This window comes from Prenolepis imparis, unplaced genomic scaffold, assembly GCF_030444845.1.
Source record: "Prenolepis imparis isolate NDT839.2.m4 unplaced genomic scaffold, iyPreImpa1.0 SCAF_6, whole genome shotgun sequence".
Taxonomy (NCBI): domain Eukaryota; kingdom Metazoa; phylum Arthropoda; class Insecta; order Hymenoptera; family Formicidae; genus Prenolepis; species Prenolepis imparis.
In genome coordinates, this window is record NW_028141164.1 from 6,485,987 (window position 1) to 6,506,641 (window position 20,655).

General features: G+C 36.1%; 2 protein-coding genes across 13 annotated transcripts in view; one reads left to right on the forward strand and one right to left on the reverse strand.

Moving 5' to 3' along the window:
- Positions 1 to 14,228, forward strand: part of Obsc (Obscurin) — a 46,949-nt gene extending 32,721 nt beyond the window's left edge. For 8 of the 12 annotated variants that reach the window (XM_083039782.1, XM_083039781.1, XM_083039783.1 and 5 more), the window contains 19 exons: positions 733 to 870; positions 1,686 to 1,790; positions 2,170 to 2,970; positions 4,141 to 4,543; positions 4,795 to 4,978; positions 5,067 to 5,367; positions 5,488 to 6,066; positions 6,160 to 6,584; positions 6,700 to 7,463; positions 7,542 to 7,840; positions 7,944 to 8,863; positions 8,943 to 9,382; positions 9,650 to 9,788; positions 9,974 to 10,443; positions 10,729 to 10,962; positions 11,191 to 11,335; positions 11,468 to 11,971; positions 12,100 to 13,259; positions 13,588 to 14,228. In XM_083039782.1, coding sequence (XP_082895908.1) covers positions 733 to 870; positions 1,686 to 1,790; positions 2,170 to 2,970; positions 4,141 to 4,543; positions 4,795 to 4,978; positions 5,067 to 5,367; positions 5,488 to 6,066; positions 6,160 to 6,584; positions 6,700 to 7,463; positions 7,542 to 7,840; positions 7,944 to 8,863; positions 8,943 to 9,382; positions 9,650 to 9,788; positions 9,974 to 10,443; positions 10,729 to 10,962; positions 11,191 to 11,335; positions 11,468 to 11,971; positions 12,100 to 13,259; positions 13,588 to 13,834 — 8,258 coding nt within the window. In that variant the 3' untranslated portion in view covers positions 13,835 to 14,228. The remainder of the gene's footprint in view (positions 1 to 732; positions 871 to 1,685; positions 1,791 to 2,169; positions 2,971 to 4,140; positions 4,544 to 4,794; positions 4,979 to 5,066; positions 5,368 to 5,487; positions 6,067 to 6,159; positions 6,585 to 6,699; positions 7,464 to 7,541; positions 7,841 to 7,943; positions 8,864 to 8,942; positions 9,383 to 9,649; positions 9,789 to 9,973; positions 10,444 to 10,728; positions 10,963 to 11,190; positions 11,336 to 11,467; positions 11,972 to 12,099; positions 13,260 to 13,587) is intronic. The other 4 variants (XM_083039775.1, XM_083039777.1, XM_083039779.1 and 1 more) reach the window with 4 other exon arrangements.
- A 161-nt stretch (positions 14,229 to 14,389) lies between these two features.
- On the reverse strand, positions 14,390 to 15,987 carry LOC145937036 (NEDD8-conjugating enzyme UBE2F). The gene is made up of 5 exons (XM_083039795.1): positions 15,975 to 15,987; positions 15,492 to 15,611; positions 15,237 to 15,398; positions 14,994 to 15,155; positions 14,390 to 14,899 (listed from the first exon to the last, which is right to left on the reverse strand). Exons 2-5 carry the CDS (start codon positions 15,591 to 15,593, stop codon positions 14,783 to 14,785), a joined length of 543 nt encoding a protein of 180 aa, XP_082895921.1. The 5' UTR covers positions 15,594 to 15,611; positions 15,975 to 15,987; the 3' UTR covers positions 14,390 to 14,782.
- Between the last annotated feature and the right edge of the window lie 4,668 nt (positions 15,988 to 20,655).

Here is a 20,655-nt window from a genome sequence, read left to right on the forward strand (position 1 = left end):
ATAAAGTAATAATATAATATTAATGTATAATATAATTGTATATACTTCAAAGAATTAATTCGCGGAAATTAAATCGCAATTATAAGATGGTTCGTAATTTTATAAATATTTAATTTCGAATAAAGTCATATTTGACATAGTCGAGTTCTGGAGTCAAACTCGGAGATAATTTTAGCAGAGTTAAGGAAATCTTACGAGGATGGCTGAAATCGTGATATTTGCCAGAACGGGATGATCAGCAATAAACAGCATATATTTCTAGTTTATGAAAAATCGCAGCAATAAAAATCGTCATGTTTCGACAACGTTCAGTAAGTACTGGATGCAGAAACGAAACAGTTTCCCTTTTCATTTTTTATCTCCCGGTGTGATACCCTGGGAATTTTTTGACGGCCTTTAATGACGAGGTTCAATCGAGATGTTTTTCTCATAGCTTTTTCTAGATGTTTAAAAGATATGTGTGTGTAGAAACGGAAGTTCTCCCGATTTCCTTAAACGAAAGGGAAGAGCGCCATTCTTTCGACGCGTCACATTATCGATGTTGACGCAGAGAATGTTCTCTGTTTTTTTTTCTTTCTATATTTTTATTGATCCATTTTTATGTTTGTGTTGCTTCCGAATTTTTCCAATTTTTTTTAAACTTTCTCGTGATATCTCTAAATGTCATAAGTGCTGACATATCGCGTCTTGAAGCATGTCATGATAAAGACTCGAAAGAATGTACTTCCGTAGCTAAAACGGAAGGTGAGAAGGTAGAGCCTCCGAAAGAGAAGGTCGAGAAGACAACGGTTGAAGAAACGAAGAAATTAGTGAAGGAACAGCTGTTGCCGCAACAAACGACTCTACGCGCCGAAGAATCGGAATCGGAAGGTAAATTAATTGCGGGTCAATTTGAGTATCTAGTTAAATTAAACTACATCAGAGTAAAATAAAGTTTTGACTTTGCTTCGTTTAAAACGAGCATAATTACGCTTTGACAATTAAGACACCAATGCGCGATTTGTATATCGCACGTTTTGATAAGAATTCCATTAGAAGACACTTTCTAATTGTAAAATCAAAATTTTCTTAATAATTTTTTATACTAAAAAATAATGTGCATGCTAGAGCCAAGCTATTGTTTTGCAACATCTATTTAAAAGTTTTTTCAATTTAAAAAAAATTTTTTAAATCTTATATTTATATATCTTACTTATTTATATCTTATATATTCTATACTTATTTATATGTTTTATTTATATATTATATTAAAGTATTAAACTATAAAACTAAACATTTTAGAGTTAATGATATAATTAAACAGATGATTATTTTCTTAATGCTAAATATAAATAAAATTAATTAAAAAATCACTATAATTTTATCACAAATGTTCGCAAAATTGACAAAACAATTGAAACATTGAAATCGTTTCAGCGTTAAAGAAATTGAGGGAAATAATTATTCTCTTGTTTGTTTTTTTTAATTGTAAATTAAAGATCAATAGTGTTCTTTATCGCTTTGTATAATTGTTTAACTTTATTTAGTGCACAAAGCGATTTTTAAAAATTAGACAGATTTGGCGTGTGGCGCATTGTGTATCATAATTTATCACACATTACACAACTTATTGTTAGTGATATTGAGTTTTTGATTAAGAATCGTTTGGTAGTTTTGTAGCGAGACAATATCTGTAATAAATTTAGGTCGCGTCAGACTGGAGAAACAAAACATCCAAATAATTCAAGGGGACAATGAAACAATTACGATCTCTGTGGCCTCTACAACATCACACGAAGCTATACTCACAGGTAATCTCACATACACTACGTTACAAAAATTACATCATTACATTTATCAATCAGCCAACATAAAAGTCTAAAAAACGTCTAGAATTTTGCAATGTTTTTTAGACTTTTCTATTGTCTGAATACTTTACAACCAACAATTATACAAACAAACAGGGTACAGGAAATCGCAATGTATTTGTCCTAAAACCTAAACATGCTCAAAGATCGTTTGCTTTAAAATTCTCATCATCATCTACTTTCATCATAATAAATTCAAACGATAAGCGTGTGATTTATATAAAAGAAAAAAATTATTTCTAAAAATATATACGAGAAAAATACGCGCGATTATATATATTTGAGGGTAGTAGTCGAAGCTATCAGGTCAGGCCATTCGCAGGTCCCGATGAAAGTCATACGATCAGCAAGATGACAGCGACCAAGGTCGAGTGTCGGGAATTCGGTGTTGAATCAGGACCTCGTGTTGAAGAAATCGCTTCTTACGCTTACACTGTACAAGAGGAGGACTCGAAACCACAGAATGGCGTGCTGATCGAGGAATTTTCGGAGACCGAGGAGAAAAAATCGAACTTGAATACCAATCGTGGTGTCACGATCGTCTCCGTTTCTGACGACGAATCGACCTTGAAGGCGCTATCACGAGACGTCAGCACGGAGGACGTGCAATCAGCTGATCAGTTTCCGGATGATCAGAGAACTCCGAGCGGCATCGTCGACGAATTTTACTTTAACGGAACGTCGGAAGACGAGAGAACCTTGGAGAACATTAGATCGCATAGAATCTCTAGACTCGCGGAGACCATCGTCGAAGAACGGTCATCCGAGGAGCCGTCATCAGCGAAACTATCGAATCAAATTCTAAGACGGGAAAGTCTGGAGGTAAAGGAGATCAGTTTATTAGCCCAGAGTTCAACGATCAGTGACGTGAGTCCGGCGAAGAAAATTGCGGAGATAACTCTGGATCGACCAAACTCCGCCATCGAAACATCAAAGGAGACTGCGACCCTTGAGGAGACAAAAGTTTCGACATTGTCGAGCGAAACACCATCGAGCTCTCAGAAAGGGCAACTCGGTGATGATGAAGACGTCGACGAGGAGATGAAGAATCTTTTAGCTCGCGTTAAGCGACAACGTAGCGTGCTAGATGAAATCCTTGATAAAGAGTCAAGCAGAGAGTCAGGTATGACTGCGCGGGATTTTAGCAGTTTCAGTCTCTAACTTTTCTTTCAGCACTATAAGTTGTCGAAACATATCAGCTTTATCTACGACTGTCAGATCTATTATTTCGCCTCTTTCTTTCTCGCATGTTGTCGATCTCACATTTTCATCATATTTCGGTAACATTCGCATGCTCGCATGGAAACATAAAACAATTATGAACAGTCTATTAATAAGAACTGATAAGATTGTACCATTTTTTAAAATTCTATCTCTGTTTTTTTCTTGATATTTATATTAATATATTGATATATGTATATTTTATTAAACATATGTAATTAATTATATTATGTTATTAATCATATATATATTACTAAATACGTTATTTATGCTTCCATGCAATATTACTATCTGTCTGGAGCTTTATTTATCGTTATTCGATGTTGAATTATAGCACCGTACTTTACTCTTCATCATTTAAAAAAATATAAGAGGTAAGATTATGGCTTTTGTTTTATAAAAAGTGATGGTCCATTTTATAATCTTCACTGTGCGGTTTGCTGAGCACTACTTAACCATGCGTTTTTAGGTAAGTATTTTTTTCTAAAAACGTATATTATTTGATAGATAATAAAGCACAACTGATGATTAAGCTTGAGATGCATCAGTACAGTATCTCGAATTTCTTTCTATGATATATTCTTTTTAAAATATTGTTTCAACTTTTATATACTTACATATAGTCATTAACAATATTTACGTAATAAGCAGTTTTAATAACATTCTTCCCTAGCTGTTTTTAATTTTAAATAATGAATAGTTATTATTATATATAATTTTAAATTAAAAGTTAATAATTAAAAAATTTAAATTAATTAATACATAGGTGATACAAATAAAATTAATATTATATGTAACTATATATATAAATGAAAAATATATATATAAGAATAAAATATATTATATAGAACTATCTTAATAAATTTTAAAATAATAAAAAAATAAAATAATTCTTTTTGCAAAAAAATTAAGTTGCATAACAATGTTCTTCGACTAGTCGTTCTGATGCATCCTAAGCGTTTTCAAGAATGTATATAGTAAGAAGAAAGGTTTGTTTAAACAAGACATGGTTCTGTGTACGATCAACTTTTCTACGAATAAAAATTTATTCTTCACGTCTTATTCCTCACAGCCCCGCCTCACGTCGTGAATACGAATCTCACCGATCGAACGATCTTCGAGACGCAGAATACCCAGTTCGTGGTGGAGGCCACCGGTTTACCGAGACCAGACGTGAAATGGCTAAAGGATGGCAAGATTCTTCGATCCGGGGAACGAGTGAGAATCTCGACTTCCGGGGAATCGAACGAATTGGATCTCAGCAAGGCCACCCTCGAGGACGAAGGTGTCTATACATGCATCCTGACGAACAAATTGGGCGAGGAAATTGTGGAAGGCTACCTAACAGTCGGTACCGTCGACGACCTCCGGAAGCCGAGGTTCACTGAGCCTCTCAAAGACGTCGATGTCAATCTTCAAGCTGACGGCGAGTTCAAAGCTGTCTTCACAGCCGATCCGGTTCCAGATATCACATGGTATGTGTATATATGTTTTTACAAATTCTATGTATTGTATTTTAAGTATAAAAAAATATTTTTTAAATGTAATTAAAGAGACATTTAAATTCTTTAAAAATATAATGAGGAAAATAATGGCAAAAATATTATTTTCTTTTTTCTTATTGTTATATTAATTTAAATCTATTTTTAGGTAGAATAAATTACTATTTAAAAAAGCTGACAAATGTTATTTCTGAGATAGTTGTGTGTAAATATTTGTTTTTCAGGTTCTGTAAAGGTCAGGAAATTCCGCCTGATGATTCTAGACTTAAATGGACCATCACTACCGGCCCGGCAGCTGATAAATTGACGGAATGTAAAGTTACACTCAAAGTACCAAAATGTACCAAAGAAGATACCGGAGAGTATACCTTGAAGTTAAAAAATAAATGGGGCGAAGGCGAGTCTAGTGTAAGTAGTGTAGATTAACGGAAGCATAAATTACAGAAGATTATTTAATAAAAAATATGATATGAGAGAGATCTATGTTTCTCTTCAGGCATTTTTGAGTCTTCTGTTGGAACCGGAAATTGAGTGCTTTAGAGACCACACCGCGTCTGTTGACGAGCGAGTTGAATGGCAAGCTATTATCAAAGGAAATCCAAAACCGGAAATCGCATGGCTGAAAGATGGTACGGAACTGCAAAAGAACGAGCACTACGACATGGAGGAAGATAAGAGAAACTGCAAATACAAACTTATCGTCAAAAAACTCACTTTGGAGGATAAAGGAGTTTATACAGTTGTGGCAAAGAATTATCTGGGCGAAGTGAGTGCTCAAGCCACACTTACGGCTCACAGTAAGTAAATAAAATTCTCAGCAATCTATAACACGAAAATTCATATAAACTAAAGAATCTTTGAAACATTTGTTTAAATATATTTTTTTCAAAACGTAAAGATATTTGTATTTTCCGCAGCCGAGGCTCCGACCTTCCTGAAAGACCTGTCGAAGGTGCAATGCAGCGATCGCGATGACATCGAACTGAAGATCCGCGCGACCGGTATCCCGAAGCCGAGCGTCGAGTGGTTGAAGGACGGCGAGGTCATCAAAGAAGACGAACGTCACCAGGTGACAATCCATGTGGACGGCATAGTGGACAGTACCTTCTCCATCAAAACCTTCTCAGCCAAGGATGCCGGCACGATAACGTGCAAGGCGACCAATGTCGCCGGCAGCACGCAGACCAGCTGCAAGCTGTCCATGATGTTGACGGCACCTTCGTTCGGTAAAGCGTTACCGAGGTCGGCGGAGGTTGACGAGGGCGAGCCTTTGGAGCTCAAAGCCAAGATAGACGGCAGTCCGATACCCAACATCGCTTGGTTCAAGGACGGCGAGAAGATCACCCCGGACGATCACGTAAAGATCAGCACGATGCCGGATGGTACCACGAAGCTCACCATCGACGTGGTGGAACCCACCGATTGCGGTGCTTACAAGCTCGTCGTTACAAACTCCAGCGGCGAGAATTCTTCGCTCTGCGCTGTCGCTGTCACGCGTGAGTAAATTTTATTTTCTTTCTTTGTAAAATTCTCACCGTTTGTAATACGATTGAATTATTTAATACGAGATTGGTGCACACTCCTTGTAGCCGAACGAAGAAAACCGTCATTTACGAAGCCATTGGAGGACACGAAAGCTGTGGTTGGACATCCGTTAAAATTGGAAGCACAAGTCCTGGCTTTCCCGAATCCGCAGGTGCAATGGTTCAAGGACGGGATACCATTACGACACACAAAAGAGATGTATTTTATGAACGAACCAAACGGTCTTATCGGCTTGAGAATGGATTATGTACGTCCAGAGGATGCCGGCACCTATTCACTGATCGTCTCCAACTCGCTCGGTGAAATCACGGGTATAGCCAAGGTAGAGGTGGAGGAAAGAGAGAGGAGACCGGAGTTTGTTGCGAGCCTTCAACCGCAGACCGCCGTCGAGGGTTTCCCGGTGAAGATGGAAGTGAAAACTACAGGAAAACCGACGCCTGAACTCAAGTGGCTGCGAGATGACGAAGAAGTCAGTATAATATCTATTTTTATAATCGAACATTATTATAACTGTAGTCCTAAATCCTCTCGATTTCTTAAAACTGACTTTTATTAAGATAACGCCTCTAATTAAATATCTTCAGATTGTTCCGGATAACAAGCATCTAAAGATCACCAGCCAGCCGGACGGCAGACAAGCTCTGATCCTCGACAAGGCAACGCCGGAAGATGTCGGCGTGTATCAGGTGGTAGCCGGCAACACGGAAGGCACCGCGTCCTGCAAAGCCAAGCTAGACGTAGTTGGTAAGGCGAGACCGGACACGCCGGAGGAGAAGCCGGCGTTCACCAGCCCCATGCGCGACGTCTCCGTCGAGGAAGGTCAGCCATTGACCTTGGACGTGTCGTTCGTCGGTAATCCGATCCCCGATGTGAGTTGGACGAAGGACGGCGAGCCGGTTGTGCCATCGGAACGCGTCGCGTTGAGCTGCGACGGCAAGAAGGTCGGTCTGCAGGTCGACCCGTGCGAGCCCAAGGACGCGGGCGTTTATGGCTGTCGGCTGAGCAATCCGCTGGGCGAAGACACCACCAGTGCGAACGCCATCGTTCGCAAGGTCTATCAATCGCCGAATTTCACGCAAAAGTTCACAGATTTACAGCAGCTGCCTGGACACGACGCCAAGTTCCCAGCCCGCGTCACCGGAATACCGCATCCGGAAGTGACTTGGTATTTCAACGACAAGCCGATTCTGCGAGACAACGACAAGTACAAGATCAAGCGCGACGGCGATGCCTGCTGCCTGTATGTGAAGGATTGCACGTACGACGACTCAGGACGGTACAAGTGTAAAGCAGTTAACAAGGCCGGCGAGGCGGAATGCGTGGCGAACCTGGCTGTTGTCGATAAGATGTAAGATTTTAGAAGTAAAATCTTAAGAGAAAGAAATTTTTTTAGCTCTCTTATATACGTCAACACTCGTAATTTCAGCCAAAAAATGCAGAAGGTCGAGCCGCCGGCGTTCCTGAAGAGGATCGGCGATTGTGAGATTTATAGAGGCATGCCGGCAAAGTTCACCGCGTGTGTCACGGGTTATCCAGAACCTGACTTTGAATGGTATCGCAACGGTGACAGGCTCTGGCCCACTGATCGCATCAGGATGGACCAGGAAGGTAGCCTGTTGCGGCTCACGATAGCCAATGTAGACGAGCTAGATGCCGGAAAATATGTGCTGAAGATATCCAATCCTCACGGTGAAGATTCGTGCAGCGCCGAGATGGTTTACGAATGTGAGTAGACTAAACGAGACCTTGAACGATGCTACGAAATAATTTACATAGTTTTTTAAATAAATAAATTTTTACATTTACATCTTTTTCGATATCTATACAGCTTTAGAACCACGCGCGAAGAAATCTCTCGCGGATCAGTACGCGGATTACGACAAATATCAGAAGTCGGGCATTCCGCTACCGCTGGCGGACCGTCCGATCATCAGCCGTATGATGGATCGGCATCTTACCCTCTCATGGAAGCCGTCCATCCCGATCGGATCGCGAGTGCCCGTGACCTATCTGGTGGAGATGTGCGAGCTGCCGGACGGCGACTGGTTCACCGCACGCAGCGGTATTCGCAGCTGCGTGTGTGACATACGCAATCTCGTGCCGTTTCGCGACTACAAGTTCCGCATTCGAGTGGAGAACAAGTACGGTATCAGCGATCCGTCGCCGTTCGCGCAGACTTATCGCTCCAAACTCGAGCCGGAACCGCCCAAGTTCTTCCCCTATTTACCGCCGGGTATCGACTTCCGTCCCGAGACCAGTCCCTATTTCCCGAAGGACTTCGACATCGAGCGACCGCCGCACGACGGCTATGCTCAAGCGCCTAGATTCCTGCGTCAGGAATACGACATGCAGTACGGCGTGAAGAATCACAACTGCAACCTCTTCTGGTTCGTCTACGGTTATCCCAAGCCGAAGATGACATATTACTTCAACGATCAGCTGATCGAATCGGGCGGCCGCTACGATCAGAGTTACACCAGGAACGGTCAGGCAACTCTCTTCATCAATAGAATGCTCGAGAGGGACGAAGGCGTCTACGAAGCCGTTGCTACGAACGAACACGGCGAGGCCAGGCAAAGAGTTATGCTGAAGATCGCCGAGTATCCTACGTTTATCGAGAGACCTGACGAGACCATCGTGATGGTGAGAAGAACCGGTCAATTGACAGCTCGCGTAACTGGCGTACCTTACCCGGAACTAAAGTGGTACAAGGACTGGAAGCCTATAGCTTCGTCTTCCAGGATCAGGGTTCGTTCTGTTCATGTTTCTATTATTCTCATCTGCAAAGTACCTTATTAATCTTATTATAATTTTTAATTAAATATAGATTCAGTTCACCGAACCCGATACCACGACTCTCATCGTCAACGACGCCATCACCAAGGACGAGGGTCTCTACTCGATCAGCGCGGGTAACGTGGCCGGTTCGATATCCTGCTCAGTGATGCTGCACGTGGAGGAGAACGAGCACGAATACGGATACAGAACGTATCGGAAGAAGATGGATGTGAAACCACGCGACAAACTGTTCAGCGATTTGTACGACCTAGGCGATGAATTAGGTCGTGGCACTCAGGGCGTCACTTATCACGCAGTCGAGCGGAATACTGGAAGGAATTACGCGTCTAAGATTATGCACGGACACGGTGATCTCAAGCCGTTTATGTACAACGAAATGGAAGCGATGAACAACCTGCATCACCGCAAATTACTGCGACTGCACGACGCTTTCGAGACTAATGACTCGTTCACGCTCGTCATGGAACTGTATCCTTTATTTTACATTTGCACATTTATTCTTGTTTTTTTTTTTGCTTAAAATTAATATAAATAATTACTATTTAAGTTATATTTATTTTTCAATTTTTTATAATGACTATTTAATAGTCATATATTTTCAATTATTTTATTATTATTAATTTCATTAATTAAAAAATTAATTATTATTCTAATTAATTCTGTATAATTCGTTTAATATATATTATTCGAAATTACGAAGATTGCCTAGCAGAATTCTTAACGATGATAATTTAGAGCGGCTGGTGGTGAATTGGTGGATACTCTTACGAGACAAGAATACTACACCGAGATAGATATCGCTCGATATATACGTCAATTGTTATGGGGATTGGAATACATCCACGGCAATCATTATGCGCATCTTAGTCTGACGGTACATTGTTTAAAAATTGCCTTTTTCAAAAGAACGTGAAAATGTATTATATATTCAATGATCTGTATTGATTTCTCTTTATATTATTGGAGCAAACATAAAATTTAGATTTATTTAATAGTCATTACTTTTTACTAATAATTTTATTAATGGGAAAAGATGTTACTCTCTTTTATTTTATTTAGCTTGGCGATTTATTAATCTCGCACGCAAATGGAGATGATCTGAAGATCGGAGATTTCGGACTCGCCCGTAGAATTTCGCAAGCAAAGCTGATGACTTTGGCATACGGTATGCCGGAATATGTCGCACCGGAAGTAACTAATAACGAGGGCGTCAGCTACCCCGCAGATATGTGGTCTGTTGGCATAATTACTTACATTTTGCTGTCGGGTATTTCACCGTTCAGAGGCGCGAACGACAGAGAGACGTTGAGGAAGATCAGGGAAGGCAGATGGGACTTCGACGAACGATGGAAGAACATCTCGAACGAAGCGCAGGACTTTATCCACAGTTTACTGCGGTACAATATCGAAAATCGGCTGGACATCAAGGCTGCTTTGGCTCATCCGTGGTTCAATTACATTGATAACTCGCCACCGGAGCCTTGCAGAATACCTTCTGAGAACCTGAAAAATTATTACAAACTTTATCGGTAAATAAATATATTATACGATCTTTTCGATTATACACTAAAAATAAAAATTAATTTCATAATTGAAATTAATTTTGTAAAAGTAATTTATGATCTCATAGATATAATACAGTAATTTCTTTTAATCAGGATAAAATTCTTTAAAAAAAGAATTATAATTATATGTATTATTGTAAGACATGCTATAAATAAGATTCATGAAATATGTTTCTATATTATAAAATTAATATGATTTATTATAATATGATTAAGAATTGCATTGTAAATGAGTATATATTTTTATAGCGATTGGTACAGTAATGCTTCGTGTCGCACGTGGTATCGTCGACGCAAACTGGAGACAGCGTTCGAGCATCCATCGCGGATGGTATATCCACCCGGACATAGATTCACACCTGAACCCAGCGTCGACAGAAGTCACAGTCCATTGAAGAAACATTCTCCCAGAACATGGGAGAATCAAATACCATCCAGAGAACAGATTGATACAGAAATCGGGATTATCACGAGTGAAAGCCAGTAAGAAAATCAAGTAGAATAAATATTCGACTTGATTATAATACCAAAAATTTGATATCTTTTTAAATAATATCTATATAATTTATAGAGTATTTATATATATATTTTTTACGCATTACAAGAATTTAATATTCTTTTTCGAAATAAAATTATAATAAAGAAATTTTACATAACTTTTCCATCAGATTTCTAGGATATAATATATGTAAAACTATTTATATTTTATAGTTATCAAAATGGTCCAGACACGTATCTTCTTCAGCTGCGAGACACCGACTTCCCTGTACGACTACGTGAATACATGAAAGTCGCGTGTAATCGCAGTCCCGGATTCTCGCGTTCCATTGCTGAAGACAATGGTTTCGATTGGAGGGTACGTGAAACTACGAAGAATACTGAAATAAAATATACTAATTTAAAGCCTAATTATGTAAAACGTCTTTTGCGCAATACATCTATTACATTACATTCTATAAAATTATTTTCTAATTTTCGGTTTCGTTAGACACCCATCATAAGGGAACGTCGTCGATTCACGGACGTTATGGACGAGGAGATTGACGACGAGAGGAGAGCTCGTATCAATCGTTACGGATCGGCGGATACATATACGCTTAGACGTTTGAAGAACGAGCTAGGTACTCGACTGGATACTTATGCCGAAGCCGAGGCGATGATCGAGTCAAAGAAGGAGGGTCAACCTCCGTTCTTCCGCGAGAAGCCGCAGATCTGTCCGATCGAGGAGGGAAAGCCGGCTCATCTCGTCTGTCTGGCAGTGGGAAATCCGAAACCACTGATACAATGGTTTAAGAATGACATAGTCATCCAGGAGAACAATAGAATCAAAGTGACAGAAGACACCGAGGGGAGGTCGATACTCAGTTTTAATCCTACGAAGGAGCATGACATCGGAATATACAAGGTCGCGGCGAGGAACCCTATAGGACAAACAGTTGTTAGAACCAGGGTGTTGCTGGCGACGGTGCCTTTTGGTCCCGATTCTCCGGAGGTATAATATCATATTATAATTGAGCGATTTTTTAAAGAGAGGTGAAGTAGATGAAAAATGAATCTAATATATGTAAATGATGCTTTCCTCCATCTTCCTGTCATTAAATATTATCTTCGACTTTCTAGGCTTCCGATGTTTCGGATACCGAAGTCCTTCTGCGATGGAAGCAACCCAAGTACGACGGCAATTCGCCCGTGTTGTGCTATAATCTTCAGTATAAGGAAGGCGACTCGATCGCCTGGATAGACGTCGCCTCCAACATCGACCATGAGTTTTATCTGGTGCGTGACCTGAAGCAAGATACGAGCTATAACTTCCGTCTGGCAGCGCGCAATCGTATAGGCTGGAGCGAGAAGGGCATCCCGTCGAAGCTGATCAAGACGCGGCCGCCGGGTTGCTTGAAGGTGCAGATCACACGAGCGATGAGGCATCTTCAAGAGTTCACCGAAGCCGGCCAGGAGATCGTTCTAGAAGAAGACAAACCTCACATGGATTACTCCGTGGAAGAGCATCCAATCGAGTGGTCTGTGGAGGAGCCCACGCAACTATCCACCAAATACAGCTTCATCTCCGAATTGTCGCGCGGTCAGTTCTCCGTTGTAGCAAAGGGCGTAGACAAGAGCACGGATCGAGTGATCGTCGCCAAGATCCTGGAGCTGAACATCAATACAGAAGAGCAGGTGAACCGGGAATACGAGGTACTGCGTTCGCTGCGACACGAGCGAATAGCCATGTTGGAGGTGGCCTATAAAGGACCCTCCGGTTCTCCGGTTGCGGTATTCATCATGGAGAAGCTCCAGGGTGCCGACATACTCACGTACTTCTCCAGTCGGCACGAATACACGGAGAACTGCGTGGCGAATGCCGTTACGCAGATCCTCGACGCTTTGCAATATCTGCACTGGCGTGGCTATTGTCACCTGGACATCCAGCCGGATAACATCGTCATGTCGTCCGTGAGATCGGTGCAAGTGAAACTGGTCGACATGGGGTCCGCTCATCGGGTCAGTCGACTAGGCACGATAGTGCCTGAGCAAGTTGGTCATCACGAGTACAGATCGCCCGAGCTTTACAACGACGAGCCGGTCTACCCGCAGACGGATATATGGATGGTCGGCGTGTTGACCTACGTGCTGCTCTCCGGAGTCTCTCCCTTCGCCGGCCAGAACACGAACGAGACCAGGCAGAACATATCCTTTGTCAGATACAGATTCGAATACCTCTTCAAAGAGCTCAGTCAGGAGGCTACTAGATTTCTCATGCTGGTCTTCAAACGCGCGCCAAGGTTGGTAGTGAAATTCAAGATCTTCAATCTTTTCTTTGTAGACTCTTGTTTAACTATATCCATCGTTTTCATACGTATATTGCATCTGTGACTTTCAAACGTACAGATCGATGTCGAATTCTTATCGCATAACAATAAATTTTTTTCATATTAATTGACTTGAGATAGAATTTTTAACAAGATTAATGTAACTATTTACAATATTTAGCTTTATATTATGTGGGATTGCAACTAGATAATTGTACTTAATATTAAATATAAATTTGTGTGTACGTGTGTGAATATAAATATTCTGTATTAAAAAAAAATTACATTAATTTTTTTTCAGTAAAAGACCGATGGCGGAAGAGTGTCACGAACATAGGTGGCTATTACCAACCGAATATATGATTAAGAAACGCGAGAGGGCTGTGTTTCTGGGCAACAGGTTGAAGGAGTATAATGAAAAGTATCACGAAGAAAAGTCGAAGCTAGCTTCCGAGAGTAACAGCCTAGCGAGCGAGAGTTTGTTGGGTTCGAAACAGAAGCTCATTAGGTCGACCAGCATACAAGAAGAGTTGCTGACTACGTTCTAACGATGGACCTGCGATTTTTTATTTATATTTATGGACACACGTACACCATGCAAACACATTTTTTCTCGCGTACGTGTCTGGACAGCGAGGAGAAATGATGAGAAACGCGAGAGATTCTCGCCTCTTGTGTTTTCTCTTTTGTTATAATTTATTTGTTACAACTTGTAATTATATATATATATAAAGATATATCGTTGATACTTCGCCGACGAATTCCGTCGACATGTAAGACGATAAGTTTCTCAACCGTCCGTTAATTCGACGAGTATAACACAAATGAATTGTTGCCTATACATTTCAATGAGTCAAAGTGCAAATCGAATTTTTTGAAACTCAGCAAAAAACTTCGATTACACGTTGTACGAAAATTATAAATAAATATTTGATGAAATAATTGCGCGCATTAAAAAAAAGCCTGCCCTGTATATTATATTAATTCAAATTAATTTAAATTAAATTAATTTAAATTAATTTAAATTCGGTAGTTCGAGTATATATGCATGACCTTTATGTTTTTTTTACGAAGGACATGTAAATTATAATGTGATTTAAATATATTATTAAACACCCATTTTATTTACAGATGTCCCGATGGAACATTACATTATGTCTCATAGAGAAAAAAAAACATTATTGTACATGTGATGCATTTTTAATCCTCTTCATACATTTACAATTTCTTCATATATATAATATATAGAGAGGGATTATAATGTGTATATGAATATAATTCCACTCTATAACAATCCGAGAATTTAATTATATAAAATTCAAAATCATAGTAATCTCTTTCAGACAAAAGGAGACTAGCAAAATATTAAATTGAGTTAAATCATATCAATCTAAAGCAGATTTGAGCAAGTTCTTCACTCATTTACTAAAAAAAGGCATGAAACCAATATGATAAATGTAAATAATTAGTCTTGCTTTAAAATGTTACAATATAAATCATCTCTTTGCGTATTGCATTACATAATCTTTAACTTTACTTCGAAAGGATTCTTTATCCTTAATATACAAATCTGCTGCATCTCTGTTTAAAGGATCGTCAAAATTTAAGAGATCCTGAAAAAAAAAACGTAATCATATGAAATATATGCAATATAATCTTTTTGACATTCACTGCATTGGATGCAGCAGAAAATACTCGTATACATACAGTAAAGAGAGAATTTACACCCCATATAACGTCTTTTAGTTTGCGCGTTGGTGCCCATCCTAATCCATCGATGCTACTCTGTCTTAAAATGGAAAGACATACGTCACCATCCTCACTTATATTAGGGTGCCATAATTTTGTTAAGCATTTCACTACCGGGGGCTGAAAGATGCGCGGTTTAAGATACAAAAGTATCTATATTAACATTGCCATATCACATAAAATTATGGACCGTATCATTACCGTCATGTTATATTCTTCCGTTATATAAATTTGAAAATAGAAATGACCACCGATCCAGTATCCTTCATCTGGTACAATTAACAGTATAAATTCATGTAGACAATGTGGGTCTTTGAATGTAACTTGACAAGTTAGTGGTAATGTCTGTTCCATCTCTTGCACCTAAATGAAATAATCCATGTATAAATCGCAAACTTCAAAGCTTATATAACAAATTAATATATAAAAAATATAAAATCTTATTATAGTAAATACCTCTTTGATCAGTAATTTATCACGTATTGAAACTCTTCTATTGTTGTTCTTTGATGTTGTTATATCATTGTCCTTTTTCAGTTTTCCACGTAATGTAATCATATTAAGCCGCTCTAAAAACTTTTATTCACAGAAAAGCAAAGCATTTCAAATTATGCTTCTTAAATTTGTTTGTATAACTTAATATAAGGATATATTTCAACTTATATTAAGATGAATGCAGAATAAAATTTGTAAATTTGCTGCATTCATATATGAGGAAGAAAATCACCGCAAATTTATAATAGAAAAAACAAAAAAACGATGAGAAATATAGAGGAAAATTGCAATAACATAATTTTTGATGAAACGTAAAATCTTGATGCATATCGTAATTGAATTAAATGGATATTATAGTGTTAAAGAAACACAATTATTATCACTTGTAAAGAGTACTTGTAGGTTAGAAAAATAGCGCATGTAATATCTGATAGTGTAATATACCTTTCGTTGCCGAATTTAAGGAGGTTTCGTTCCTGTATCCCCTAAAACTTGTACGTTAAAGTGTCCGTAAAGGAGGCTTTCTCATTTCTATTTTTTTTCAGATAATTAATTTGCACGCACAAGTATAAATCATAGACAAAATCACAAACGCTAACTTGCGCTAACTAACATACAATTCGAATCATCGATGAGAAATAATACTAAAGATTGCTGTTCTTACGAAGATTCGCGTAGCTTGAAACATGGTGTAACATTGCGCATAATGGCGGCTGAATACAGGAAAGACCAATAAGAAATTTGCCCCAAAAATTGGCGCGGAATTCAAACATAATATTGATGAAAATATATACTCAAACAACATGTCTTAAAAATATCTTAAACACATCTTTACAACATTTTTTAGACATTTTTACGTGCTGTCTGTTGTATTACATATTATATTAAAATATTATATTAAGAATAAAAATTTTTAATTATTGTTAAAATTTTTATTAATGTTTTATTAATATTTTTGATTAATTTTTATTAATTTTTTTATATTATTAAGAATTATAAAAATAAATATAGTACAAATACAATAAATGAAAATATGGAAAAGTATCCCTTTCTAAAAAAGGCATGTTATTGACATTGTTGTCGCTTTTCTGCGATACTAATTGGCTGTCTCAATTCGCGTTGTGCATTTACTGGATTATATTCATAGCATCGAGCAGCTGTCATCGCGAGAGTTAGCAGTGTGTTTGACAGTTTGTCCAAAATAAAATAAAATAAAATAATTTTTTGTTTTAAATAATATGTTATAATACTTTAAACTCGATTAATATTTTTGATAGTTATCAGTTGATTTCTGTCAATAATATTAATCGCGGATAAAGTATTATAACATATTATATTACTTAAAATATATTATTATTTTAATTATAATAATGTATTGTAAATAAAATAATATGTTATAATATATAGTTATAATATATGTATATATACTTTATCCGCGATTAATATTTTTTGACGCAGAAATCAGCTAATAACTGTCAAAAATATTAATCGAATTTAAAGTATTAAAACATATTATTATTTTATTTTATTTTATTTTATTTTGGACAAACCGTCAAACTGCTAACCCTCACAATGACAGCCTCTCGATGTTATGAATATAATTTACAATGCAAATTGAGGCAGCTAATCAACATCGCAAAAAAGAGGCAACTTTTAGGTAGCTTGCGAATACAGAATTATGCGCGATTCCATTTTAAAATCAATGGACTATTTTATTCTCAATTTAGCGTCAATATCTCATAAATGATTAATTTAACGCTGCTATATCTTTTCGCGTATATATATGTATATTTATTACACCATTATTTTATATCACTGTTTCGCATTTAACCCTTTAATGATGTCCAAATTAATTAATATTGCTTATTATTTATTATTATAAATATTAACTTTTAATATTTTATTGATTTATACTACTTTTATTGACCTATACTACTTACATTTACTACATTATTTTATGTCACCGTTTTACATTTAACTTTTTAATTTATGTACACATTTATATATATATACATTTATGTACATACACATTTATATATATATACATTTATGTACGCATTTATATATATATACATTTATGTACACATTTATATTTTTATTGCATTTGTATTTAGATTATTTTAAGCATATCAATCATATTATTTCCAAGATCATCTTGTTAAAAACTTTATAATTATATATAGAATGTTCAATAACTTAATTGCGCAAACTTTTACTTTTTCGAAAAAAAATTATATAATTATTCTTTACATTATTTTTTAATTATTTTAATTATTATTCTTATTTTTATCTGTTTAAATAATGCATAAAATATATAAAATAATAATAATGTAAAAATATATAACAAATAATATAAAGTAATAATGTAAAAAAAATATATATATATGTATAACTATAGAACAGACTGCACTATCTCTGCAATAATATGTGTCATTTATGTCCGAAAAATCGTCTGAGTTAATAGGGGAATATAATTTGCAAAGAGGTAGTGTCGATAGTGCAGCAATAAATATATTCGAAAAATCATCCGCGTTAATAGGAGAATATAATTTGCAAAGAGGTAGTGTCGATAGTGGCAATAACTGTCTTTTAATATGTCCGAAAAATCGTCTGAGTTAATAGGGATACATGTTATGCAAAGAGGTTGTTCGAAGTAACGTCGATAATGAAGGTTGGTAAATTATCGACGTTATTATCGATAAATTACCAATCTTTATTACCGACGTTACTTCGATCTACCGCTTTTATGCAAAGAGGTTGTCGAAGTAACGTCGGTAATGAAGGTTGGTAAATTATCGATGTTATTATCGATAAATTAGCAACTTTTATTACCGACGTTACTTCGATCTACCTCTTTGCATAATATGTATTCCTATTAACTCAGACGATTTTTCGGACCTGAAAAGACACATATTGCTACACTATACCTCTTCGCAAAATATGTTCCCCTATTAACTCAGACGATTTTTCGACCGCAATAAGACAATTGCTCGTTAACTATTTATCTCTTCGCAAAATATAATCTATTAATTTAGATGAATTATCGAAGATATTAAAAGACTCGTATTATTGCACGTTAATTGCATTAATAATTATCTGTAAATTAATAACAAAAATATATGAAAACTGATTTTTCTCGCAGATTCTGCCACTGAATAAGCGCAAGAAGGAGTCCTGATGTCTTTTAATATATTTTTAATAATATGTTATAATACTTTAAACTTGATTAATATTTTTGAAAGTTATCAGCTGATTTCTATCAAAAAATATTAATCGAGAATAAGATATTATAACATATTATTTACAACGTATTACTATTTTAATTTTTTATCATATTATTTAAAAATTTAATTAATAAATTAACGCTTTAATCAGCTGATTTCTATGAAAAACTATTAATCGAGTTTAAACAAATTTTATATTATTTTTAAAAAAATATTTTTTTTAACATAAAACCGAAGAATGGCGCGCGCGTAGCGCGCGCTTGTGTTGTTCTAGTAATACTAAAAAGTGAAAGCTAATAAAAAATTATGATCCCCTTTCTAAAAAAGGCATGTTATTGACATTGTTGTCGCTTTTCCGCGATGCTGATAGGCTCTCTGTCGATTCGCGTTGTGTTATATTCGTAGCATCGAAAGGCTGTCATCACGAGGGTTAGCAGTTAGCAGTTTGACAGTTAGTCCAAAATAAAATTAAATAAAATAATGACATGTTTTAAATAATATGTTATAATACATTAAAATTTGAATTATATTTTTGCGGAAAAGAGGCAACAATACTTGCGAGAATCGACTTAATATGTCTTTTTTAGAAAAAGACTAAAATAACACAAGCGCGCGTTATGCCATTCCTTGATTTTATTAAAAAAAGTATGATGTATTTATATAAAGTTTGTTTAAACTTCATTAATATTTTTTTACAGAAATCAGATGATTAAAGCATTACATTGCCAATTAAATTTTAAAATAAAAATATGTTATAAAAATTAAAATAATATATAATTCCTTAAACTCGATTAATATTTTTTGACAGAAATCAGCTGATAGCTATTATAAATATTAATTGAGTTTAAGGAATTATATATTACATTATTTAAAACATATTATTTTAAATGTTATAACATATTCTTAATTTAAAAATTAATTAGCAAATTAACGTTTTAATCAGCTGATTTCTGTAACAAAAATATTAATCGAGGATAAGATATTACAACATATTATTTACAATATATTGCTATTTTAATTTTTATAACATATTACTATTTTAAAATTTAATTACCTTGCTATATTAATATTTTCTAATATATTTATTTAATTAAGAAGTAGTAAATTTATTAAGTTAAGAATAGAAGTGAGACATGAATACAAATTAACAATTAAGGTTTCGTAAATATAATTTTTAAAACAAAAATTATTTTCTTAATTAGAGTCACAAATATATTTCGTCCGACACTTTTCGATAATCTTGATATAATTCGAATTCCGAATGCGCAGAAGAAATGAGTTTCGACATATATTACCGCGATATATGCATGCAGTCACGCATAATTCGTAATAAGGTGCAGCCAATGTACTGTTAAAATGTATAAAAGATTAATTTTATGCACGTTTTGAAATAACGAAAATTAAAATTTTTAATCCGCAAATCCCATACGGCGCAGATTTATATAACGTATATTAGACCAAAAAGGTAGTACGCTGGTATGCTTATGGTACAAAGATAATCTGCAAACAATACACTATTTAAATATATATACGATGAATTTTTGGCTCGCCTTAAAATATTAGAAATCGAAACTTTTTTACAGTTGACCCTATGCGACGCAATCTCATTCTATGTATAACAAGTTAAAACATTTGTACGCTGGTGTCTGTTTGGTACCAAATGATTCTGTAATCAATGTACTATTAAAATGTATAATCGATGAAATTTTGGCTCGTATTAAAATATTAGAAATCGATACTATTTTACCGCTGACCCTATGCGACGCATCTTTAAATTATGTATAGCAAATGAAAAAGTTTGTACGCTGTTGTCTGCTTGGTACCAAAAGATTCTGTAATCAATGTACAATTAAAATGTATAATCGATGAATTTTTGGCTAGTCTCAAAATATTAGAAATTG

Excerpts from the sequence above, each read along its gene's own strand:
- LOC145937036 (XM_083039795.1), bottom strand. The coding sequence starts at position 15,593 with ATGATTACATTACGTGGAAAACTGAAAAAGGACAATGATATAACAACA. Across the intron at positions 15,399-15,491 it reads ATAAATTACTGATCAAAGAG|GTGCAAGAGATGGAACAGAC; the intron begins GTATTTACTATA and ends TATTTCATTTAG. Across the intron at positions 15,156-15,236 it reads CGGAAGAATATAACATGACG|CCCCCGGTAGTGAAATGCTT; the intron begins GTAATGATACGG and ends CGCATCTTTCAG.